We start from the raw sequence: 27565 nt of genomic DNA, 5'->3' as shown, positions 1-27565 counted from the left end.
ATATTATGGAAAATAAAAAAGATAAATTAAAAAAAGAAAACTGGCACCAAATCATAATTTAAAAACTTCATATCTGCCATGCTGACCAGTGCTGTGCTGTGACCAAGTTATTAACCAATCAAAACTGATCGTGTTAATAACCAATCAAAACTGATCGTGTTAATAACCAATCAAAACTGATCGTGTTATTAACCAATCAAAACTGATCGTGTTAATAACCAATCAAAACTGACCGTGTTAATAACCAATCAAAACTGACCGTGTCCAAAAAAGGACAGAAGGTTCAAAAGCAAAGCGACAGTAGCAGCCAATCAGGAAGAGCCAACAGCCATTTAGCTTCTGAACAGCCAATCAGGAATAGCTTCTGAACAGAGAAAAGCATGTGTAACTTGAGACGCACCATGTTGACATGTTGGCCGATGTATCGTCCAATCATCCGATACCGATATATTATATTTTTATATTTATATTGAACACATAGCTGTTTTTATTTTATTTTATTTTTTTCATTAACGTCCGCAATTGGTGACAAAATATCGGTGAAAAGATATCCGAATTATTTTGACACATGTTTATGTGGTCCGATATGGATATGGAACCGATTATATCGCCCATCCATATTTGTAACAGTTTCTACAGTTACTCCATCTGACATCAGTGAATGTGGGAGAGCAAAGGAAAAAGAAAAAATGGTTTTCAATTCAAAAAACAAATATGACGTTCATAAATGATACGTTATTATTCCTGGACATTTCTGTACATACAGTGGGGAGGAAAACACACGGATGTGTGTGTGTGTGTGTGTGTGTGTGTGTGTGTGTGTGTGTGTGTGTGTGTGTGTGCGGGTGACTCTTCTAAGATATATATTAATATTTTCTACAGAGATCTCAGAGTCACAAAGAAACGACAGACAATCAAATGATCATAAAAATAATAATAAGAATAAAAATAAATCATGGTAGGATTAATAACACAAAACACTGATCATCACCAACATCCCGTATCATTCATATTTTCTTTTCTTTTTAAAGTTAATATATTATTATAATGCTTCACTGTGCTGACATACACTTAAATAAATAGATCATATTTATATAGAAACACATCATCATTTTAACAAACACACTCAGCAGGGTGCCTGGAAACAGCAGATCTACAAGCTCACAACCGCGTAGGCCTGGGTGCAATAACCGCAACACCGCGGTTGTATAATGCAGTGGTTCTCAACCTTTTCAGGCTGCGACCGCAAAAGTAATCATATTTTAACTGGGGTTTAACTGGGGACCACCAAAATAATCATATTTTAACTGGGGACCCCCAAATAATCATAGTTTAACTTGGGACCCCCCCACCCTGACGAGCACTAAGAGTTGAGGCGTTACATTTTGTATAACACACGGTTCTATTGTGAAAATAGCAGATCTACAATGTGAGCATGTAGATCTGCTATTTTCACAATTTCTGCCTCTAATATTTGACAATTTGGCCAATGTTTAATCTGTCATTTTAGAGGTATTAAAAAGTCCTTAAATTGTCTCTTTAGAAATGTGCAGATGATCTGTAACCGACGTCACGGACTGAACGCCCATACAAGGAGATGTGCACGTGTGCAGTGTTTGCACCGCTCACTTTGCACAGGTGCAAATTACGGTATTATTGTTTTCATCCAAAACAACGTTTTTGGGGGAGACACCGCCGTACCGCCACCGTCGGTAAACAGTGACTTTAATACCGCAACTGCTAAAAGTCCATACCGCCCCGGCCCTCCTCACAACACTGTGGGCTTGTAGATCTGTAGATTTCCCAACACCCCAGTTCTAGACAACCCTGTCGTCATAGATTTAACAACCCAGTGTCATCATGGATTTGAGATCTCCAAGCTCCTCCCTCACCAACCGTCCCACCTAATAGAGAGAAACCTCCAATGCTGTCTGAATTCAACATTCCAGGTGTTTTTGTTGTTGTGTTCCAAACAGCTAATAATATTTACACACTTTATTAACCCCATATGGACGCTTCATTTAGATATAAAAAGTGTGTGCATTGTGCATACTGTACATACTGTACACATAGCAGTAGCCATGCAGTAGAGAAACCCCTTATTCAGCCTGTTGACCGTACAACCAAAGGCCTTCTCTCACCGGGGAGACGTACAACTAAAGGTCTTCTCTCACCAGGGAGACGTACAACCAAAGGCCTTCTCTCACTGTGGAGACGTACAACTAAAGGCCTTCTCTCACCAGGGAGACGTACAACCAAAGGCCTTCTCTCACCGTGGAGACGTACAACTAAAGCCCTTCTCTCACCGGGGAGACGAGACCAACGCCACAGAGAGTATTTCAAACATCTAAACTATTCATAAAGTCGACGACTCATTCATACAAGTTGATGTTTTTATTCCCGGTGTAAAAAAAATAAAAAAATTACCTCGTTCCAAAGCTCTCCCGGTTCCTAAAGACCTTAATTGTGTCAACAAGATGCTCTGTGATTGGACGAACCAGGGGTGAAGGGACAGAGCAAGATGCTCTGTGATTGGTCGGGCCAGGGGTGAAGGGACAGAGCAAGATGCTCTGTGATTGGACGAGCCAGGGGTGAAGGGACAGAGCAAGATGCTCTGTGATTGGTCGGGCCAGGGGTGAAGGGACAGAACAAGATGCTCAGTGATTGGTGGAGCCCTGGGAGAGGGAGTGCTCATACTGCATCGTTTAACGCTAGGAGGGTGAAAACAACGGAGCTACAAGCTCACAGCCCCGCGGTGTTGAGCTTGTAGATCTGCTTCATTCATGGAGGATATGGATTACACTTATATATACATCTATTTATACTGTATATTACTGTATATATACATCATATCATCGCTATCGAGCAGAAACCTCCTCTAACTTTAGTTGTTGTCTTACTTCCAGGGTTCCCACACATCCTTACCAATTAATTTCCAAAACTTTTCCAAAACCTTTCCAAAATATTTAACCTGATTTCCAGGACTATATAACAATAATTCAGCTCAAATACGAGTCGCTTACTCCTATGCGCAATGCCCAAAGACATGTAGTGTATGGCAGTGGTTCTCAACCTTTTCAGGCTGTGACCCCCGAAATAATCATGTTTTAACTGGAGACCCCGGCACCCTGACGAGCACTAAGAGTTGAGGAATTTTGTATAACACGGTTTTATCGTGAAAATAGCAGATCTACATGCTCACAACGCATTAACTAAATAATAACCACATACAATAAACCAAAAGACAATAAATAGCTATTTTTTTCCAGGACCTTCCAGGACCCTTGATCAATTCCAAAACTTTTCCAGTACTGGAAAAATATTTTTTCTAATTTCAAAATATTTCCAGGAATGTCATGACCGTGGGAACCCTGTCCTTCCTAAATCAACCACCATGTGTCACACAAGCATCACAGGTAGCAGATCTACAAGCATCACAGGTAGCAGATCTACAAGCTACCCTATGTTCGTTTCCAAACTGACGCCATTTAGCATCAAACGCCGCTCAAACACACCAAATAAATGTCTGTTCTTTTACCCATTAAAACCCGGAACGCATGATTACGTTAACCATTATTTTATGCTTTAAATATTACACAATATCAGATCTACAAGCTCACAGTGAGTTCGTAGATCTGCTATTTAGGAAAAATCCCTTTGCAATTCTTTGAATTTATTGACCCGATTCTATACTTGTCTTCTTCTAAATCAGTGGTTCTCAAACTTTTTGATGTCAAGGACCCCCAAAATTACATGTAATTGGCCCAAGGACCCAGGTACAAAATACTGTACATGCTCATACAGTAGATGTGAATACAGTACATGAATATAACATACATGTTCATTCAGTATATAGCAGGGGTTCCCAAACTGTTTTGTCTCAGGTCATCCCATGAATATTGTTTTAATCCGAGGCACCCCTACATTATAATTTTCACTCCCAGCACCTTATATTTATAGCATATCGACGTTGTCGGGTGGAAACCTTGTATGTCCAAAACCATTCGTTGTGTATTTATCTTTATCTATAAAATGTACTAAACTAGTGAAAACAGCAGATCTACAAGAACACAACGCCTCGCGACGCGAGGCGTTGTGTGCTTGTAGATCGGCTGTTTTCACTAGTTTTGTGCGACAGTCTTGTATGATGAAGCAGGGCTTGGCTTTACCAAAAGACAAACACATTTGAAACTTGGAGATACGAGGTTTCTGCCCGACAGTGACGATATTTTAGTGATTATGTTGCGAGGAAAACATTGAGATAACAGCCATTTTGGTTAGAACTGACTGAAAATAACTTTGTACTTCAACCCACTAACCCACTTTGAAAACCCCTGGTATAGATGTACATGTATATAACATACATGTCCATACAGTAAAGATGAACATCTCTCCTGCTGCGTCCATCAGACGTCATCAAAGATCCGGCTTCTAGAAGAAGACATGGAGAGATATCGTCCTCCTGCATGTCTGTGGAGGAGAAACACACTGAGTCAGTATAGGGCCTTTAAGCCGTGACATCATTTTGTAGTCAGACCTCCAAGCAGATTTATTATCAATAATCTGTCCCTCGCTATTTCAACAGATCCGAGACAAAAAGAACGACCAAAGTATAATTCTACCACTTTCCTTTCAACAACAAAGAGAAGAAAAATTAGTAAATAGTAAAAATAGTAAAAAGATTCGCTTTTTTGGGGCGCAAAGGTTCTCCTCTGCCTACAAAATGATGTCAGACTTAACAGCCCCATGCTAGTACACACACACACACACACACACACACACACACACACACACACACACACACACACACACACACACACACACACACACACACACACACACACACAATATTACACTGTTATTATGTCTGTTGTTAATTACACTATTTTAAGTACACACCAACCAGTAAGACTCCCTAATCGGGAGACAAGCAACCGTCAGTCAAATTGGCCTGTAAGTCCGCTGTGCGTGACTGTAGGAGCAGTGTCCATTAATGTTGTCTGCAAAACGCAACCTCATGGTGGCGCTAGAAGAGGGCCATGTGAGAAATCAGGGGCGGAGGTGGTTGTGGTTTGGTAGCCAAGGAGTGTGTGTGCAAAGTTTGGCATGGATCGGTGCAACGATGGCAGAGATATGAGCAGGGCCAAAAGTGTGACGTGACGTGACATGAAGGACAAACGGGGGGACAGTCTTATCGCAATAATGTTTTTTTCTTCTTCTTTTTTTTTTAAACCAGTAAGACTCCCTAAATGGTAGCCAATCAGGAGGGAATGTGGGCAATGGGACAGATCCATGTTAATGACATGACTTTAGACATACTGTGTACCGCTTTATGTGATTTTAGGGCAAAATCTGTAGGAGCAGTGTGCAAAACTGTGTCTTGCAAGAATAGGCCTCATGGTGGCTCTAGAAGAGGGCCATGTGAGAAATCAGGGGCGGAGGTGGTGATTTGCCATCCAAGGAGTGTGTGTGCAAAGTTTGGCATGGATCGGGGCAACGGTGGCGGAGATACCAATGAAGCACCAGAGAGTTGAGCCTGTAAGAATCCAGGGGGTGTTATGAGACATATAGTTACCTGTTAGAAGTGTCTCCATCCAGGGCGTCCTCTGTCAGACTGTCTGCGTTGAAGTCCAGTGGTTCTGCGTCCTGAAGAAGTTCAATGCAGTCTTTCTCTGCTCGACTTCCACTCCGAGAATATTTGGCCTCTTTTAGAGAAAAACAAAGATACATTTATTAAATAATATTTGGCCTCTTTTAGAGAAGAACAAAGATACATTTATTAAATAATATTTGGTCTCTTTTAGAGAAGAACAAAGATACATTTATTAAATAATATTTGGTCTCTTTTAGAGAAGAACAAAGATACATTTATTAAATAATATTTGGCCTCTTTTAGAGAAGAACAAAGATACATTTATTAAATAATATTTGGCCTCTTTTAGAGAAGAACAAAGATACATTTATTAAATAATATTTGGCCTCTTTTAGAGAAGAACAAAGATACATTTATTAAATAATATTTGGCCTCTTTTAGAGAAGAACAAAGATACATTTATTAAATAATATTTGGCCTCTTTTAGAGAAGAACAAAGATACATTTATTAAAGAATATTTGGTCTCTTTTATAGAAGAACAAAGATACATTTATTCAATAATATTTGGTCTCTTTTAGAGAAGAACAAATATACATTTATTAAAGAATATTTGGCCTCTATTAGAGAATAAGAAAGATAAAATGTAGTGACTATGGCCAGGGTTTGGATCACAACATGGTCTTTATTCTCTTCTGCCTGTCGTTGTCAGGACCATCAGTCCAACAGCTTAGTGACACAATCGTTCACTTAATGCATGAACAAAACTATGGTTTAGTGATGAGTCATCACTTTTCACAGTTTTGTGGGGGCTGTTTTTAGCCCAAGGAATGTTTTTCGTGCAAAACAAATGCTTGCAATGGATTCAGAATCATGTAAAAAACCCTACTTTGACCCCTTACATGCTACTTAAAGCACATCTATTTTTTGTATATTTTTTTTCTGTATAGTAAAGTCAATGAGACCCCAACTTTCTTTTGAAAAATTGTGGCCATATTGCATTTTCTTGAGTGGCAAACAAGCTTTTTGGAAAAAGTAGGTCCTTGGCATTGTTCATTCCAGATTTGGTGCTTGTATCACGAAGCAAAATGTTTTCTTTTCTCCAGAAAATTGACAAAAGATGTAGCTGCTTATCTACACAGGCATAGAGGAACTATAGGTTCAGTAGGACTATTTGAAATGGGACTGTCAGTCAAACCCTCCCCCCAGAGCCTCACCAAGTACAACTGCTTTTATAGTAATAAATGATAGAATATGTCAGGTTTTACTGCCGCACCGCTACACCGCCCAGTAGTTTAACTCACGTCTAGTGGTATTAGGAGGAACAGTGAGTTGTAGTTTAACTTTAACTCACGTCTGTTAGCGTTAGCAGGAACGGTGTTGTTGTAGTTTAACTTACGTCTGTTAGCTGTAGCGGTGTTAGCAGTGTTGTTGTAGTTTAACTTACGTCTGTTAGCTGTAGCGGTGTTAGCAGTGTTGTTGCAGTTTAACTCACGTCTGTTAGCTGTAGCGGTGTTAGCAGTGTTGTTGTAGTTTAACTCACGTCTATTAGCTGTAGCGGTGTTAGCAGTGTTGTTGTAGTTTAACTCACGTCTGTTAGCTGTAGCGGTGTTAGCAGTGTTGTTGTAGTTTAACTCACGTCTGTTAGCTGTAGCGGTGTTAGCAGTGTTGTTGTAGTTTAACTCACGTCTGTTAGCTGTAGCGGTGTTAGCAGTGTTGTTGCAGTTTAACTCACGTATGTTAGCGTTAGCAGGAACAGTGTGTTGTAGTTTAACAGTGTATTGTAGTTTTCTTACGTCTGTTAGCGGTAGCGGTGTTAGCGGTGTTGTTGTCCTTCATGTCAGAGTGAGAGTTCCTGTTCCTGGAGGCGTTGCCGTGGTTAGCGGCGTGGTTGCCGTGGTTACCGTTCCCTCCCTCCTCCCTGGTGTTCCCGTAGCGCTCCTTCCATTCCTGGAACACAGGAAGTAGTATTAATGCACAGGAAGTAGTATTAATGCTTTATCAGAGTCCAGGGTGAAGTGACGTCACCTCAACGTTAACCCATTTAGACCTAGAATCATTGAATTTTTTAACTATTCAAAAATAGCAGATCTACAAGCTCGCAGCGCGGCACCGTGTGCAGCGCTGCGAGCTTGTAGATCTGCTATTTTTCACTGGTTAAGGCATAAAATAGTGGTCAAAGTGGTTAACATCTTTGAGTGTTAAGGTGATCAACGAGTGGAGGCCATCCTAGTCACGGTGACGTTGTTTCTATTGTTCTCTCCTTCTCTCCCTCGTCCGACGCTCGTGTTGCTCGCGCCTCTGAAACCAGGGGGCACCCTGATTGGTCCAGATTGACCAATCAGTGAACAGGGTGATGGGGAGACTGTCTGATAGTAAAAACAGAGGAGATGTCTCGGGGTTCCTTGACTACCTCCCTTAAAACATGTAGCTCGCCGGCATCCTTCAAAACCGCCCTGAAAACTCACCTTTCAGGAGGCCAGAGACCTTACCTTAGCCCCACCCCTTTGTTTCCCCTATCCTGTACATGTAGTGTTTTTATAACTGTGATATTATTGAATGTTTTCTTTGCTTGCTATTTATCATGTCCATGAATTAAATACTGAGGACTTCCAATGTAAAAAAGACCATAAAAGGTCTTATTTGGGATGTTCATTTTAGGCAGGGTGTTTAACTGTACTTGTACTGTACTACATTTATATTGTATTGACTATACTTGTGCTGTTTTTGTCACATGTCTGTGTTGTCATACGTTACGAGGAAGCTGATCAATATCTGATCTACTTGTTTATCACACGTTTCTGAATTCTCTGCCATTGGTCTGAATGGAAGAATGGATACCCGGATGACTGCATCTCCCTAAGGATCATGGGAAACGTAGTCCCTGGTTTACTGCAGAGCCGTCTGATATTAAACAATAGTCCGGCTGCCAGTTTAGCATTTATGCTAAGTTGGTATCAAAGGTATGATATTTGGTATATAGTTTTTTTTATTGGCCTAAAATGTTGTCTATATATATACGTTGATGAATCCACCTGCTGACGGCCTGTCAGCATTGAGCAATTTCTTTTATAGGCTAGGGGGTAAAAGTTTGGGCCATTCACTTACTATACACTATACTATAAGGAAAAAAATACCCCCAAAAAATCTGCTTGAAGTAGCATGTGAGGGGTCAAACTAGGGGTTTATAATTATTCTGAATCCATTGCAAGTATTGGTTTGGCATGAAAAACATTCCTTGGCCTAAAAACAGCCGCACAAAAATATGATTTTGTGATGAGTCATCACTTTTGACAGTTTTGTCATGGCTGAGGAGGGGTATGGAATGTGGTATATAGTTTTTTGTATTGGCCTAAAATATTGTCTATATACATACAGTCATGAATCCACCTGCTGACCGCCTATCAGCATTGAGCAATTTCTTTTATTTGGGTAAAAGTGTGGGGCCCATTCATTTACTATACACTATACTATAAAAGGAAAGAAATACCCACAAAAATCTGCTTTAAGTAGCATGTGAGGGCCTGAGGGGTCGAACAAGGGGTTTATAATTATTCTGAATCCATTGCAAGCATCGGTTTGGCATGAAAAACATTCCTTGGCCTAAAAACAGACAAACAAAAATATGGTTTACTGATGAATCATCACTTTTCACAATTTCGTGAGGGGCTTTTTAAGCCCAAGGAAGGTTTTTCATGCAAAACAAATGCTTGCAATGGATTCAGAATCATTATAAACCCCTAGTTTGACCCCTCACATGCTACTTAAAGCAGATTTTTTGGGGGTATTTTTTTCCTTTATAGTATAGTGTATAGTAAGTGATGGGCCCAGACTTTTACCCCCTATATAAAAATCAAACCTCGGTTCGAATTGAAGCGGTGGACAGATAAAACTTCTATTCTGAATGTATTTGGAGAGCTGGTATGACAGTTGGTATAATAGGTTTAAAAAATAAAATAGATTAAAACACATACATTAAAATAAGAATTTGTAATTAAATAAATACATAAATAAATATAAAGTGTTTAAATAAGACAGATAAACCCTGTAGGCCAAATTATCATGTGAAGCTTGACCAATCCTCAAAGTATCCATTCATCTGACCGGGAGGGACACCGCACACATATTCTAGATGTACAGGACATATAAAGCCTATTCATTCTGAACTGAAATGACCATATATGGATATGGACATGGGACACACATTTTGCTTTTTGAAAAAGCCTATTCATTCTGGACTGATATTTTACACGTACGGGACAGGAAAAACCTGTTCATTCTGGCCTGGAGTGACCATATATGGACATAAGGTAACGGACATTCTGTTTTTGAAAAACCCTGTTCATTCTGGACTGAGATCACCATATATGGTAATTAAACGGACATTCTGTTTTTGAAATAGCCTGTTCATTCTGGACTGAAATGACCATATATGGGCGTGATACACACAAAGCCATTCATTGGAAGCAGTTTCCACCGCTTCAAAAATTGCGCAATGCTGACAGGCCGTCAGCAGGTGGATTCATGAACGTATATATATATAGACAACATTTTAGGCCAATAAAAAAAAGTATATACCAAATATCATACCTTTGATACCAACTTAGCATAAATGCTAAGCTGGCAGCCGGACTACAATGCAAAGACCGACTAACGTGGATATGGTGGCCGAGTGCAGTAAAATTTGAAAAGGCGTTTTGCCGTAAATGGCGAAAAAAGTGTTAATAAAAGATACTCACTCTCCTCCTGTTCTCTCCATCTTCAATCCTCTGTCGTTTCCTTTTCTCTGAGGTCAAGAAAGGACACTTTTATTATTATTATTATTATCATCATCATCATCCCTGAGGTAAACAAAGCAGGGGTGTCAATTGGGTATGGCAGGGGTATGCAGCTGCCATACCCTGGGTCCAGGGGGGAAAATAAAAGTTACCTTTAAATATAAATACATGAATCTCACTTTGTCAATCTGTATTATGTTGTTAAATTACAGTAAAATAACTACAACAATTTAACAAAATGGTCACTTTAACAAGGTATTGTGGCACGTTCCTACTAACATGTCAAGTTTAGCTGCACTTGAACAACCATTCCAGGCTGCCAATATCCAGACCAAGAAACCATAGAAACAGGGGGGAAATAGAATGTACTTCTTAAGGTATGGCAACATGACTGGTGCTTTGCGCGCAAGACACCAGTCATGTTGCCATACCTTAGCTTTTTTCTGAACTGACGCCACTGAAACAAAGAACACTGGCTTAGTGCGGAAAATAGTCAAAAGTAGCCGATCATACATGTGACCTGACGGTCGCTTTTCTCCCGATTAGGGAGTCTTACTGGTGATGACACATTATTATCATAATAACAGAGTTATGATCAGACATTATTATCATAATAACAGAGTTATGATCAGACATTATTATCATAATAACAGAGTTATGATCAGACATTATTATCATAATAATAAATGATTATGATTATTAAATATTATGATCAGACTGACCTCTCCTGATGAGCTCCTTGCCCTCGTCGATAAGGTCAGAGGTCATCTCGTTGTCTCCCATGAACTGCTGGAAACCCAGCAGGTTGAGACAGCGAGTCCCCAAGCTGTAATTAATATACCAATTAATACCAATTAATACCAATTAATACTATTTAATACCAATTAATACTATTTAATACTAATTAATACTAAACCCAGCAGGTTGAGACAGCGAGTCCCCAAGCTGTAATTAATACCAATTAATACTAATTAATACCAATTAATACTAACTAATACTATTTAATACTAAACCCAGCAGGTTGAGACAGCGAGTCCCCAAGCTGTGGATTCATTAATACTAATTAATACTATTTAATACTATTTAATACTATTTAATACCAATTAACACTAATTAATACTACACCCAGCAGGTTCAGACAGCGAGTCCCCAAGCTGTGGATTCATTATTACTGTTTAATACTATTTAATACTGTTTAATACCAATTAATACTATTTAATACTAAACCCAGGCGGTTCAGACAGCTGTGGAACTACAATATATGTGAAATTACATTGGTGGTCATTATTGTAAGGGATAAGGTCATTATGGAGTTCCATATCATCGTCAGGATCTTATCACTGAGGCAGACGTTATCCTGCTTATTACACGGCTACTTAATGAATACATTAATAATTTGACCAAAAACCTAAAACAAAACAAGGTTTTTCCTTGTTTACAGTAGTGAAAGTAGTCCACAAGTGTTGCCCCCCCCCCCCCCAGCGCAACACGGTCGCCTTGGAAAACAAGGAAGTGTTGAGCAACGTTTAGTTGTAAATGTCGCTGTGTGTTTGTTTACATGGCTGACATGTTGGATACAGCACTAAATTCACACAGTGCAGCCTGAATACAGCAGGTGTTCTGAGTCTTTGATTAGACAGCGGTCTGTTAACTCTTTTTGCGCCGATCCCGAACTAGTTCGGCTTTTTATATAAAATTATTGAAACACCCAGAGGCCTTACCGAAGCACCGGGCTAAATTTTCGAGTCGGCCGCGATTTGTTTACATCGGCCCGCGAGAGCGTCGCGCCGCCGATATTTGCCGTTCACTCCAATGCAATCCAGGATCTTTGGAGCTCATTTTCTCTGTTCTATGCCTTTCTTGGTTGAATGCGCAAGCATTCAACCAAGCTGTGTAATAAATGGGCATACCTAACAATAGATGCCAAACTAAATATCATAAAAAGCCAATCGTAATTACTTCCTGTAAAGGAAATCGTGCTGCGCGATGACATACTGTAGATAATCTTTCATGATATAAATTGATCTGCCTTTTCCTTCAAACACAGCTGATTCTAATTACAGCACTACTACATTTTGAATCTCCTTTGACGTCCAGACACTGCATTACTGATTGTAAACTTAATCTGTGACTATAATATTATATCTGAAAACATGGTAGGTTAGAAATAAGCCACGTAGCACAGCTTAGGTTCAGCAAGTGGTGCAGCAAGTACTGGGAGCTCCACGTCACCTACTATTTAGTCTTGCGTAGCCAGACAACTATTCCACAATCTCCGAATGCTATATAGAATCTGGAACGGCAGCTCCCGAACGGCGAGTATCGGAAGTACCGGTAGTCACTGCTGCACTGAACTGTAGTCCCATTGGAAACATAACAGAAACACACTAGCACAGACAGAGTCATTCTAGCGTCCTATTCTTGTTATGGGCGTACAGTTTAAGAAAACATTTGAAAACATCATGGAGGTAACACCAATAACACCAGAGAAAGACCAAATAACGCCCCCAGAAATATTGAAAGGAGACATAACGCTTCCAGTAGGACATGTTATTGCTACAGCACCAAGGGAGCGGTTGCATCACATCCGCTTTATCTCGCACTCATCGTTTCTATTTCCGTTTGCCAGACTGTATGCCGGGAGCATTTGGCCAAATCACGGAGGCAACAATCTGGCCACGCGAGACCACCTACGAACTGACCTGAAGTATGTGGCGATGCAGAGAGACCACCTACGAACTGACCTGAAGTATGTGGCGATGCAGAGAGACTACCTACGAACTGACCTGAAGTATGTGGCGATGCAGAGTGACCACCTACGAACTGACCTGAAGTATGTGGCGATGCAGAGAGACTACCTACGAACTGACCTGAAGTATGTGGCGATGCAGAGTGACCACCTACGAACTGACCTGAAGTATGTGGCGATGCAGAGAGACTACCTACGAACTGACCTGAAGTATGTTGCGATGCAGAGAGACTACCTACGAACTGACCTGAAGTATGTGGCGATGCAGAGAGACCACCTACGAACTGACCTGAAGTATGTGGCGATGCAGAGTGACCACCTACGAACTGACCTGAAGTATGTGGCGATGCAGAGAGACCACCTACGAACTGACCTGAAGTATGTGGCGATGCAGAGGGACCACCTACGAACTGACCTGAAGTATGTAGCGATGCAGAGTGACCACCTACGAACTGACCTGAAGTATGTGGCGATGCAGAGAGACTACCTACGAACTGACCTGAAGTATGTGGCGATGCAGAGAGACTACCTACGAACTGACCTGAAGTATGTGGCGATGCAGAGAGACTACCTACGAACTGACCTGAAGTATGTGGCGATGCAGAGAGACCACCTACGAACTGACCTGAAATATGTGGCGATGCAGAGAGACTACCTACGAACTGACCTGAAGTATGTGGCGATGCAGAGAGACTACCTACGAACTGACCTGAAGTATGTGGCGATGCAGAGAGACCACCTACGAACTGACCTGAAGTATGTGGCGATGCAGAGGATGAGGATGAGCATGGGGTAGTAGATGTAGAAGCCATTAGCGATGAAGGACAGGACACGCAGAGAACCCATGATCTGTGTGATAAAACACATGACATCATTATCTGTATGAATAAACATGACATCATTATCTGTATGAATAATATGACATCATTATCTGTATGACCAACCAATGCCGATCTAGCACACACCTGGCTCAGGGTCCCCAAACAAAGACAACTAGTTTATTTCCCAGAGGGACAGAGACTTTCAGTTGACTGACGTTTTGTGTTAATAAACGCCCTGACCCTAACCCTGACCCTAACCCTGACCCTAACCCTGGCCACTTGAAAACCTGTGTTTGTGTCACTGCACCCACAAAGCTCTCTCAACCAGCCTGAGCCTGTTACTATAGATATAAATGTATAAATACGGAGGTGTAAGACATATATAGATAAATATATATATATATATATATATATATATATATATATATATATATATATATATATAGATACAGACATACAGAGGTGTAAGACATATAGATATAGATATATATACAGTAGATATAGACATATTGAGGTGTAAGACATATAGATATAGATATATATAGATATGCGGAGGTGTAAGACATATATATATATATATATATATATATATATATATATATAGATAGATAGATAGATAGATAGATAGATATAGACATACAAAGGTGTAAGACATATATATATATAGATATAAGCATATACATACGGAGGTGTAAGACATATATATAAACGTAGACATACAGATGTGTAAGCGGTCTGCATCTTGTCCTGGTGGGAGATGGCAGAGTCCATGTGGATCAGACCCAGGAAGTTGAGGCACAGAGGAGGAGTCAGACGACAGAACAACCTGCAGGTGGGAGGAGGAACTACACGTTTATATCACACTCTGTATGCACAGTGGATTACAGTAAGAAAGGTAATCACATACACAGAATGCAGAGACATTCAATGTCCATGTGTTTGCTAGGGCAGTGGGTCTCAAACTTCTTTGACTGCATTCCTGAAGCCAGGTTCCCCCTTCCTTCACCATAGATAACTTTGCTTAGAAACATTGACATCAAATGTCCAGTTCCAATGCCACTGGTCAAGGTATTGATGTCATTTGGTTTAATAATTTACAGATGAGCAGGTTCAAGGGCATTAACGTTGAGTTGAAGTCGACTTTATCGTTTGATGACGTCATCACATCACACACGACCCCCCCAATTATTTTGGGGGGTCCCCAGATGATTAACTTAATGTGCAACATTGTTTTCTCTCTCAACAGTAAACAAACCAACATAAAGTTTAAGTGTATAGAGGGTATCTGCACATTTCAAAGGGCCAATTTAAGGACGTTTTAATACCTCTAAAATTACAAATTAAACATTGTCCAAACTGTCAAATATATCGTGGCAGAAATTGTGAAAATAGCAGATCTACATGCTCACAACGCCTCGCATCTGCTATTTTCACAATAGAACCATGTTATACCAAATGTAATGTAGCACTGTAATATTGGATCATTCCGTCCTTGACAATAAGCAATCCTACTGTTTGAATGCTGCATAGACGCACACATGGAGCAAAAATAATGATAGAAAAAATACAAAGGATTTTTTTTCTTTTTTTTTTCCAACTTCAACTTTCGACTTTCTCTGGTGGGAGTCGACTTGTGTAATGAAGTCGACTCGGTCGACATGTCGACTTTTTCGTTAATGCCCTAATTCATACAAACTCTGTCAATGTTTTATCATTGATCATCACACTAAAATACATATTCACATTTTTTTGTTTCTCTCCCATACCCCCCTGTAGTACCCTCGTGTACCCCTAGGGGTACACATACGTACCCCCATTTGAGAAACACTGTGTAGGGCACACAGTGTTTACTATTTGTATCAACAATACATTTTCCCTTAAAGGAGTGGTGACACCGGCCGAAATTTAACATTATGGTACAGTAGGTCACATGGTCTTTGTTGAAACGGTTTGGAAAGGGGGTGGAGCTCAAAGTATGCAGTATGGGGGCTCTGTGTTGCTGCCGACACGCCCATACAGCTACTGTAGCTGTATGGGCGTGTCGGCAGCATCATTTGATTGGATAATTTAACATGGGGGTACATGACATCATTAAAAAAAAATGCTAATTTGATAGCCATAATTAGCTGTTTTGGCCGTGTCACGCCCCCTTTAAATAACCTGCACTATTGACACGTTTCACACAGATGTAATGTCTTTGCTAAATAGTTTTTAATCATTGAATCGAACTGTATCGTATCGCCATGAAAGAACCAATATCCTCCATGTATCGACAGTATAGCAGGGGTTTTCAAAGTGGGTGACGGGGCACCCTGGGGTGCCGTGACAGCAGTCCAATTTATTTGGACACTTGAAAAAATATTTAGTATCATTTAAAACTTGAAGTACAAAGTTATTTTCAGTCAGTTCTAACCAAAATGGCTATTATTTAAAATATCGTCACTGTCGGGCAGAAACCTCGTATCTCCAAGTTTCAAATGTGTACGTCTTTTGGTAAAGCAAAGCCCTGCTTCATCATACAAGACTGTCACACAAAACTAGAGAAAACAGCCAATCTACAAGCACACAACACCTCGCGATGTGAGGCGTTGTGTGCTTGTAGATCGGCTGTTTTCACTAGTTTAGTACATTTTATAGATGATAAATACAACACGAACGGTTTTGGACATACAAGGTTTCCACCCGACAACGGCCATACGCTATAAATATAAGGTGCTGGGAGTGAAAATTATAATGTAGGGGTGCCTCGGATTAAAACAATATTCATGGGGTGACCTGAGACAAAAAAGTTTAGGAACCCCTGCCATATAGTATAGTACAGTATACATACATGGTGAACTTACATGTGACGTGTGTGTGTGTGTGTGTGTGTGTGTGCGTGCGTGCGTGCGTACGTGCGTGTGTGTAATCTTACATGCCGCTGAACTGCAGGCTGTAGGCGTCAGTCTGGTGATGCGAGGCCAGGTAGTAATAGTTAAACACTCGGATGCGGAACACGGTGGAATACACACACGTACACAGGAAGAAGATGGTGATGAAGCACGCCATCTGGTGGAGAGAAATGGAACAGGCTGGATTTAATGATACTAATTTACAAAGTGAAAGTGCTGACCTCGATGTACAGATAGTTGTAGTCTATATAATAATATTTAAGGTGAATGTGCTGACCTCGATATACAGGTAGTTGTAGTCCCTCTCGGCCAGTTGTATGAACACAGCGAACAGGGACAGGACAGGCTGCGTGCTGAAGAAGGTGCATTCTGACCACACCACGGCCACAGAGAACAGACTGAGCACCACGGACAGAGCCCTGTGGAACCACTGCTTCAGGAGACACTCCCAGTACCATTCTGAAACCCACAGGACATAGAACCCTTTAGCAAGGCAGTACCATTCTGAAACCCACAGGACATAGAACACAAGAGCACATTTCATTTCTCTTTTGAGCTAAAATGTTTGGCAACCACTGACTGTACTGACCTACAGTAGGAGTATAGAGGTCATACTGACCGGTATAGAGGTCATACTGACCTACAGTAGGAGTATAGAGGTCATACTGACCTACAGTAGGAGTATAGAGGTCATACTGACCGGTATAGAGGTCATACTGACCTACAGTAGGAGTATAGAGGTCATACTGACCTACAGTAGGAGTATAGAGGTCATACTGACCGGTATAGAGGTCATACTGACCTACAGTAGGAGTATAGAGGTGTATAGAGGTCATACTGACCTACAGTAGGAGTATAGAGGTCATACTGACCGGTATAGAGGTCATACTGACCTACAGTAGGAGTATAGAGGTCATACTGACCTACAGCAGGAGTATAGAGGTCATACTGACCGGTATAGAGGTCATACTGACCTGCAGTAGGAGTATAGAGGTCATACTGACCTACAGTAGGAGTATAGAGGTCATACTGACCTACAGTAGGAGTATAGAGGTCATAGTGACCGGTATAGAGGTCATACTGACCTACAGTAGGAGTATAGAGGTCATACTGACCTACAGTAGGAGTATAGAGGTCATACTGACCGGTATAGATGTCATACTGACCTACAGTAGGAGTATAGAGGTATCTGCTGAACCAGCCACTCTGAGGTTCAGGGAAGCTGTGGATGAACACGTGGGAGGAGGAGGTCTCGTTCTTGGCCACGTCCTCCAGATGGATGGCCTGTTGGAGCAGCATGGCCCACTGGACCCTGGTCCTGTTGTGTCTCTGGACCGCATAGATCACCTGGACACATACACAAACATTAAACACTGGACCTTGATGCTGTTGTGTCTCTGGACCGCATAGATCACCTGGACAACACACACACACATTAAACACTGGACCTTGGTTCTGTTGTGTCTCTGGACCGCATAGATCACCTGGACAACACACACACACACATTAAACACTGGACCCTGGTTCTGTTGTGTCTCTGGACCGCATAGATCACCTACACAACACACACACCAACCCATTTAGGGCCTAGAATTATTGAATGCTTTAACCAGTGAAAAGCTTGTAGATCTGCTATTCTTGAAAAGTCGTGAAAATGTGTGCACATTTTTCAATATATATTTTTCAAAGCAGACTTTTGTAACTCAAATCTCTGCTTCTGGGGGGTCTCTGGAACAACATATTTTGAGATGGGGGGTCTGCGGCCGAATAAATGTCATTTTGGGGGTCCTTGACATGAAAACGTTTGAGAACAGCTGATTTAGAGGACGGATCTAGAAGTCGGGTCAAAGATATTCAAAGACTTGCACACATTTTCATGATTTTTCAAAAATAGCAGATCTACAAGCTCGCAGCGCGGCACTCGGTGCCGCGCTGTGAGCTTGTATATCTGCTATTTTTCAATAGTTAAAGCATAAAATAATGGTTAAAGTGGTTCAAATCTAACGCGACTCGGGCTGCGTTCCAGGTATTTGAGAGTTAAATGTTGATTTATGTCCACCTAAACAGAAGTACAGGAATGCCTGGCTTGTACAAAGGACATAAACAATGGCAGTGCAGTCAGATAATCAGGACAACAGTTACAAGGTGCATGTGGGGCAGAACATTTCCCGCTGTACCGCGCTGCCATGCCCGTCGATCCCGGAAATTTAATTAGCTTCAATCATTATGAAACTATTAAAAGTATGATCGCTGATGATTGCAGGCTCTTCTCCGTAGGGTAGGTCTTATAGATCTAACCTGTTTATGTAGTTTAACCAGGCTCTTCTCCGTAGGGTAGGTCTATAGATCTAGTTTATCCCATTTAGGGCCTAAAATTATTGAATGCTTTAACCAGTGAAAAATAGCAGATATACAAGCTCACAGCGCGGCACCGAGTGCTGCGCTGCGAGCTTGTAGATCTGCTATTTTTGAAAAAGTTGTGAAAATGTGAGCAAATCTTTGAATATATGTATTTTCAAAGCGAACGTCGTTTGTAACTCAAATTTTGCTTCTGAGGGGTCCCTGGAACTAGATATTTGGGAACCACTGACATAGTAGTCTCAAGAACAGACTAACTGAGCTCCAGTTGAAGTGAAAAGGACCTTTTCTTTGACGATGGCTGGCCAGATTGCTGACATAGAAACATAGGGTTTTTTCAAAAAGTCTTAGAAGGATTCAAAAGACACTTATAAAATCGGGTAAAAATTCGAATTTTCACAATTTTTCAAAAATAGCAGATCTACAAGCTCGCAGCGCGGCACTCGGTGCCGCGCTGTGAGCTTGTATGTCTGCTATTTTTCAATAGTTAAAGCATGAAATAATGATACACAATAGTGTGTACCCGTTCCGAATGGGTTAACTACCTGTTTGTGTAGTTTCACCAGGCTCTTCTCCGTAGGGTAGGTGTTGTGTTTGTCGTCAAAGTCTTCATAGTCGTCCATGTTGCGTCCCATCTTCTCCTGGTAGTCCACTGGACACTAGAGGGCAGCAGAACACCACTGGATAGCATCAGGCACATTCTACAAGATGTTTTCTACAGCAGGGGTTCCCAAACTTTTTTGTCTCAGGTCACCCCATGAATATTTGTTTTAATCCCAGGCACCCCTACTTTATAATTCTCACTCCCAGCACCTTATATTTATAGCATATCGTCGTTGTCGGGTGGAAACCTTGTATGTCCAAAACCGTTCGTTTTGTATTTATCATCTATAAAATGTACTAAACTAGTGAAAACAGCAGATCTACAAGCACGCATCGCGAGGCGTTGAGTGCTTGTAGATCTGCTGTTTTCACTAGTTTTGTGCGACAGTCTTGTATGATGAAGCAGGGCTTTGCTTTACCAGAAGACGTACACATTTGAAACTTGGAGATACAAGGTTTCTACCCGACAGTGATGATATTTTAGTGATTATGTTGCGAGGAAAACGTTGAGATAACAGCCATTTTGGTTAGAACTGACTGAACATAATGAACTCCAAATATTATAAAATGATTTCGCAGCACCCCTGGACTGCCGTCGTGGCACCCCAGGGTGCCCCGTCACCCACTTTGAAAACCCCTGCTCTAAATCTTAACAGCTTTATGAAAAACTTAGGTTTATTTCAGTGGTGCTCAATCTCCTTGATGTCAAGGAACTCCAGATTACATCTCAAAACATGTTGTTCCAGGGACCCCCCAGAAACAAGAAAGATTTGAGTTAAAAATGTTTGCTTCAAACTAAAGATGAGCACAAATTCTCAAGATTTTACAAACATAGCAGATCTACTAGCTCATAGCGTGGCACAAAGTGACGTGTTATGAGCTTGTAGATCTGCTATTTAGAATCGCCAAAGTACAAAATAGGTTAAATCTAATCAGAGAAAAGTAAAGATGAGTGTTAAAATGTTTTCATTTACTGCTTTCTATTGTTTTAGTGATTTTAATGATTTAGATTTCAGTGGTTGGGGGCATGTGTACAAGTGGTTAAATATGTATTTTTAGACACAATAAGCCCATTCCCAAGATGCACCACAATCTTCCATGGTCAGATGTGACTTATGGAGGCTGGTAGTGTTACTGTAAATAGAAATAAAGAAAGTGCCAACTTATTGTGTCTAAAAATACACATTTAGGCAGTTGCACACATGCCCCCACCCACTGGAATCAATCTCTAAAACAATAGAAAACAGTAAAATGAAAACATTTTAACAGTCATCTTTTCATTTCTCTAATTACAATCTAAAATCTTCTTCATTTCATTGTGTTTAAAGGGTATTTCATTGTGTTTAAAGGGTTTTACCTTCTTCATGTCATTATTTTAAAGGGTATTTCATTGTTTTAAAGGGTTTTACCTTCTTCAGGATGGTTTTAAAGGGTTTTAAAGGGTTTTACCTTCTTCAGGATGGTGTCGATGTATTTCCTCAGAGGATGGTTGTACTTGATGGACTCACTGATCTTCCTCACTTCCTGAAGGAGGAGACACAACACACATGGTTATAGGAGGTCCCCAAGCCCAAGCGCCGAACCTGGGGTGACAGGGCCTTCTCTGTAGCTGCCCCCACCCTCTGGAACCAACTCCCTAAACCATACATGGGCAACTGGCGGCCCGGGGGCCACATGCGGCCCCCACCTTCACTTAATTTGGCCCGCAGGTTGAAAGTTGAAAGTTTGTTTTATTTGACAGGGACCGTGCTCATTAATGGACATGTCAGTTTTCACTTCAATGTAAATGAGCCAGAGTTAGCCGTAGGCTAATTTTCATCTGTGGTCACTGGACCCCCCTTGGTGGTGATCAACCCCCCAATCCAACCCTTGATGCTGAGTGCCAAGCAGGGAGGCATTGGGTCCCATTTTTATAGTCTTTGGTATGACCCGGCCGGGAATTGAACCCCCGACCTCCCAGTCTCAGGGCGGACACTCTAACCACAAGGCCACTGAGCTGGTTAATACCGGAATACTGATATATTATTGATTTCAGCTGTTACAATTCCAAACATGACCTGCTTTAATTCCGTCAGTCTATCTTAGTAGCTTAATGACTAGTATAGTATTATAGTATTAAAATGTATTTTTTTATGTCCAATGTATTTGTATTTAGGTTTATAAAGTTAACATGAGTATACAGTATAACTAAATGTGTTTGAAATTAAATCAAAATGTTACATTTCAGGATTCCAATTAAAAAATAACAAAAGAAATATTCAGGATTCCAATTCAAAAGAAGCAAAAATAGCAGATCTACAAGCTCAAACTTGTAGATCTGCTATTTTTGCTTCTTTTGTATGAGATAGTAGAATGACAAAGTAGGATGTAACAATATGCAATGTGTATTTTCCACAGTAACGAGTGTAGCCTACTAAAGCAGTCATTAAACTCTCAGTAGCCCAACTGTTACAGATGCGACCGGCCAGGGGTGCGTTCCAGAGTATCGAAACAAGGTATCGTTCGTTTTTACGTGAACCGATACCCGATTAGGGCTGTCACGATATGACATTTTACATGACGATTAATTGTCACTCAAATAATTGGCGATTAACGATTTAATTGTGTTTTTGTCGTTGATAATTACATTTCTGTTTGGCTTTTAGGCTTTGAAGTTGCACATGGCAGATATGACACATAACCTAAATATACAAAGAAATTACTGACATATTTGACAACTTACTACTTAAAAAATAACTTTGATAGTGGAAATAGCCGATCTACAAGCTCACAACGCGTCGCGATGCAACGCGTTGTGAGCTTGTAGATCGGCTATTTCCACTATTTCGGACATTTTTCAACATTCACGATCATGACGATTATGACAAAATAATTGCGATAATGTCAAATAATCACGATTAGACGATTATGTAATAATTGTGACAGCCCTATACCCGATAGTATCGACGTCATCCAATCGATACCATTAAAAGTATCGCAGACGATACCCAACCCTAGGTTCTAGATTCTACCTCCATCACATCCTCCAGCGTCTCCTCTGCGTCTGCCTTCTCCGTCATCAGCTTGGCAGCCTTGAAGTAAGTCTTGATGAGGAGGTGACCTCTGCGTGAGGAGTTCCAGTAGGAGCGGGGGATCTCTACCAGGCCGTAGCCCAGGAGAAGAACCAGGAGGAACAGACCCCAGGTGTTGGCCGCAGTGATGCCCACCGTCTGGAGCTCATACCTGGAGAGAGAGAGAGAGATGTTAGCCTCTGATGCCCACTGTCTGGAGCTCATACCTGGGGAGAGAGAGAGAGATGTTAGCCTCTGATGCCTACCGTCTGCAGCTCATACCTGGGGAGAGAGAGAGAGATGTTAGCCTCTGATGCCCACCGTCTGGAGCTCATACCTGGGGAGAGAGAGAGATGTTAGCCTCTGATGCCCACTGTCTGGAGCTCATACCTGGAGAGAGAGAGAGATGTTAGCCTCTGATGCCCACCGTCTGGAGCTCATACCTGGAGAGAGAGAGAGATGTTAGCCTCTGATGCCCACCGTCTGGAGCTCATACCTGGGCAGAGAGAGAGATGTTAGCCTCTGATGCCCACTGTCTGGAGCTCATACCTGGAGAGAGAGAGAGATGTTAGCCTCTGATGCCCACTGTCTGGAGCTCATACCTGGAGAGAGAGAGAGAGATGTTAGCCTCTGATGCCCACCGTCTGGAGCTCATACCTGGGTAGAGAGAGAGAGAGATGTTAGCCTCTGATGCCCACCGTCTGGAGCTCATACCTGGGTAGAGAGAGAGAGAGATGTTAGCCTCTGATGCCCACCGTCTGGAGCTCATACCTGGGTAGAGAGAGAGAGAGATGTTAGCCTCTGATGCCCACCATCTGGAGCTCATACCTGGGCAGAGAGAGAGATGTTAGCCTCTGATGCCCACTGTCTGGAGCTCATACCTGGAGAGAGAGAGAGATGTTAGCCTCCATGATGCCCACTGTCTGGAGCTCATACCTGGAGAGAGAGAGAGATGTTAGCCTCTGATGCCCACCATCTGGAGCTCATACCTGGAGAGAGAGAGAGAGATGTTAGCCTCTCTGATGCCCACCATCTGGAGCTCATACCTGGAGAGAGAGAGAGAGATGTTAGCCTCTGATGCCCACCATCTGGAGCTCATACCTGGAGAGAGAGAGAGATGTTAGCCTCTGATGCCCACTGTCTGGAGCTCATACCTGGGTAGAGAGAGAGACATGTTAGGTAACATGTCATTAGGTCGAACACCCTTTGGATCGACCACCAAACTCTAAACCAAACCCTAATCCTAACCTCAGTAAAACTATGCCTAACCCTAACCCTAACCCTAAACCTAACCTCAGTAACCGTGACGCGGGTGATTATCTAACCTGCTGACGCTGTTCGACCCAACGGGAGTTCGACCTATGGGGCAGTCCCCAGATGTTAGTCTCCGTGATGCCCACTGTCTGCAGCTCATACCTGGGCAGAGAGAGAGAGAACTGAGCTACACTTCCTAACAGCCTGTCCACTGTACCAAGACATCAGAGACACATACTTCCCACAAATCATAACCACACAAGGAGTGTTTCACTTGTACATATTTTGTTCTGATTGTATTTTATTGTATTATATTGTATTGTAGTGTGTACACTTCTGCTTTGGCAATGTAAACGTATGTTTTCTCATGCAAATAAAGCACTGTGTGGGCTCCCACATTAAGACATGGAATGCATCGCTGTCACGTTAGACTTGAGCTGCTTTAACCATTGTTTTATGTTTTATCAATTTAAAAATGGGTTTCCTCAGACGGGTGTGGCTGGTATATCCCCTAGAGATGCCCCCTCAGCCAACTGCACACAAACACAAGCAGAGCCACCAGACAGAACACTGGATTAAACCAAATTATAAAACAGCAAAAAGAAAGCTACCTGACAAATTGGAGAGAAGCAACCCAAAAGCAGAGCAAACTAGAATGCTATTCGTCCCTAAACAGAGAATACCTGAGCAAGGTGACAGACCCAAAACTAAGAAAAATCTTGACTAGGTAGAGACTCAGTGAGCACAGTCCCATGATCGAGAAAGGACGTCACAGGCATACCTGGCTCCCTAGAGAAAACAGACTTTGCACCCACTGCACACAAAATGAAGTGGAAACTGAGCTACACTTTCTAAATGTCAGTTCAGAGACACATACTGACCACAGATCAAAACCACACAAGGAGAGTTTGAAAACATGACCACTGATGAAAAACTCCCAAATCTGCTGGGTGAAGTAAAACAATGTGCAAACACAGCAGCAAGATTGGTGAAGCCAACCACCTTAAAATCCATTGCATGCATGAAACTGTTTTTCACCTGTACATATTTTGTTCCTATTGTATTGTATTGTATTGTATTGTATTGTATTGTATTGTATTGTATTGTGTACACTTCTGCTTTGGCAATGTAAACGTATGTTTTCTCATGCCAATAAAGCCCTTTGAATTGAATTGAATTGATAGGGTGAGAACCGCTGCTCCTACACTTGGAAAGGAGTCAGCTTAGGTGGTTGGGGCATCTTAGTACGGATGCCCCCCGAGCGCCTTCCTAGGAAGGTCCTCGATGCACGTCCCACTGGGAGGAGACCCCGTGGCAGACCAAAGACCAGATGGAAGGATTACATCTCCAAACGGGCCTGGGAACGCCTCGGTATACTCCCAGAGTAGTATGCGAGCTTGTAGATCGACAATTTTTGGAAGATATTGAAAATGTGTGCAAGTCTTTGAATATGTTTGACCCCATTCTATAAATGTATTCTAAATCCTTCTAAGGTTTTTGAAAAACGCACGTTTCTACGTCAGTTATCCTCAAACCTTTTCATGTCAAGGACCCCCTATAGAATTACATGTACCCCCATCACAAAATATTATGTATCAGGGACCCCCCAGAAGCAAATATTTGAATTACAAATGTTCACTTCAAAAGTATTTACAAAAATGTGTTTATTTAATGAAGTATTCAATCATACTAACCATGACAGCTGTATTTATGACATCATAGTAACCATGACAGCTGTATTTATGACATCATACTAACCATGACAGCTGCCACTCTGGGTGTATTTATGACGTCATACTAACCATGACAGCTGCCACTCAGGGTGTATTTATGACATCATACTAACCATGACAGCTGCCACTCTGGGTGTATTTATGACGTCATACTAACCATGACAGCTGCCACTCTGGGTGTATTTATGACATCATACTAACCATGACAGCTGCCACTCAGGATGTATTTATGAATTCATACTAACCATGACAGCTGCCACTCAGGATTAATTTATGACATCATACTAACCATGACAGCTGTATCTATGACATCATACTAACCATGACAGCTGCCACTCAGGATGTATTTATGACATCATACTAACCATGACAGCTGTATTTATGACATCATACTAACCATGACAGCTGTATTTATGACATCATACTAACCATGACAGCTGTATTTATGACATCATACTAACCATGACAGCTGCCACTCAGGACGTATTTATGACATCATACTAACCATGACAGCTGCCACTCAGAGTGTATTCATGACATCATACTGACCATGACAGCTGCCACTCAGGGTATATTTATGACATCATACTAAACATGACAGCTGTATTTATGACATCATACTAACCATGACAGCTGTATTTATGACATCATACTGACCATGACAGCTGCCACTCGGGTGTATTTATGACATCATACTAACCATGACAGCTGCCACTCAGGGTGTATTTATGACATCATACTAACCATGACAGCTGCCACTCAGGGTGCACGGCCACATAGATGAGCAGAGAACCAAAGATCAACAGGTAGGTTCCGTAGTAGATGGCGTTCTCGATCAGAGCCGTCTTGATCTTCCCCGTGATGGAGAACCCTCCGGAGCGAGCGTAGGACTGCATGAAGGGGAGGAGCAACCTGCAGGAGAGAACACATCATTTAGTCCACTAAAACAACCTCCGGAGCGAGCGTACGACTGCATGAAGGGGAAGAGTAACCTAAAGACAGAACACATCATTTAGTCCAGGGGTTCCCAAACCTCTTTGTCTCAGGGCACCCCATGAATATTGTTTTAATCCGAGGCACCCCTACATTATAATTTTCACTCCCAGCACCTTATATTTATAGCATATCGTTGTTGTCGGGTGGAAACCTTGTATGTCCAAAACCGTTCGTTTTGTATTTATCATCTATAAAATGTAATAAATTAGTGAAAACAGCAGATCTACAAGCACACAACTTGTAGATCGGCTGTTTTCACTAGTTTTGTGCGACAGTCATGTATGATGAAGCAGGGCTTTGCTTTACCAAAAGACGCACACATTTGAAACTGGGAGATACAAGGTTTCTGCCCGACAGTGACGATATTTTAGTGATTATGTTGCGAGGAAAATATTAAGATAATAGCCATTTTGGTTAGAACTGACTGAAAATAACTTTGTACTTCTAGTTTAAATTGATACTAAATATTTTTTAAAGTGTCCAAATAAAATATTCCAAATATTATCAAATTATCTCGCGGCACCCCTGGACTGCCGTCGCGGCACCCCAGGGTGCCCCGTCACCCACTTTGAAAACCCCTGATTTAGTCGACTAAAATAACCTCTAGAGCGAGCGTAGGACTGCATGAAGGGGAGTAATAACCTAAAAGAGAGCAGCCCATTCTCACCCCCTCTGCTTCACCCTCCCGAAGCGTTCCCAACTCATGCGCGACGGACGCGTTGGAAGGCTTACAGCGTCTTC

At 41.6% G+C, this 27565-nt stretch overlaps 1 protein-coding gene across 1 annotated transcript in view; it reads right to left on the bottom strand.

Moving 5' to 3' along the window:
• Window positions 1–4135: 4135 nt before the first annotated feature.
• Window positions 4136–27565, bottom strand: part of lmbrd2b (LMBR1 domain containing 2b) — a 40382-nt gene continuing 16952 nt past the window's right edge. The window contains exons 5-18 of the mRNA XM_080742979.1: window positions 26573–26740; window positions 22803–23013; window positions 21241–21315; window positions 19734–19847; window positions 17997–18177; window positions 17108–17289; window positions 16854–16987; window positions 14660–14765; window positions 13870–13967; window positions 11092–11195; window positions 10331–10377; window positions 7388–7541; window positions 5576–5705; window positions 4136–4470 (exon numbers count right to left, since the gene is read on the bottom strand). Coding sequence (XP_080599105.1) covers window positions 4407–4470; window positions 5576–5705; window positions 7388–7541; window positions 10331–10377; window positions 11092–11195; window positions 13870–13967; window positions 14660–14765; window positions 16854–16987; window positions 17108–17289; window positions 17997–18177; window positions 19734–19847; window positions 21241–21315; window positions 22803–23013; window positions 26573–26740 — 1768 coding nt within the window. The 3' untranslated portion in view covers window positions 4136–4406. The remainder of the gene's footprint in view (window positions 4471–5575; window positions 5706–7387; window positions 7542–10330; window positions 10378–11091; window positions 11196–13869; window positions 13968–14659; window positions 14766–16853; window positions 16988–17107; window positions 17290–17996; window positions 18178–19733; window positions 19848–21240; window positions 21316–22802; window positions 23014–26572; window positions 26741–27565) is intronic.

The sequence above is a fragment of the Nannobrachium achirus genome (genome assembly GCF_963921795.1).
Source record: "Nannobrachium achirus genome assembly, chromosome: 15".
Classification (NCBI taxonomy): Eukaryota; Metazoa; Chordata; class Actinopteri; order Myctophiformes; family Myctophidae; genus Nannobrachium; species Nannobrachium achirus.
The sequence above is the reverse complement of the archived record's forward strand: the minus strand, read 5'-3'. Positions and strand labels throughout refer to the sequence as shown.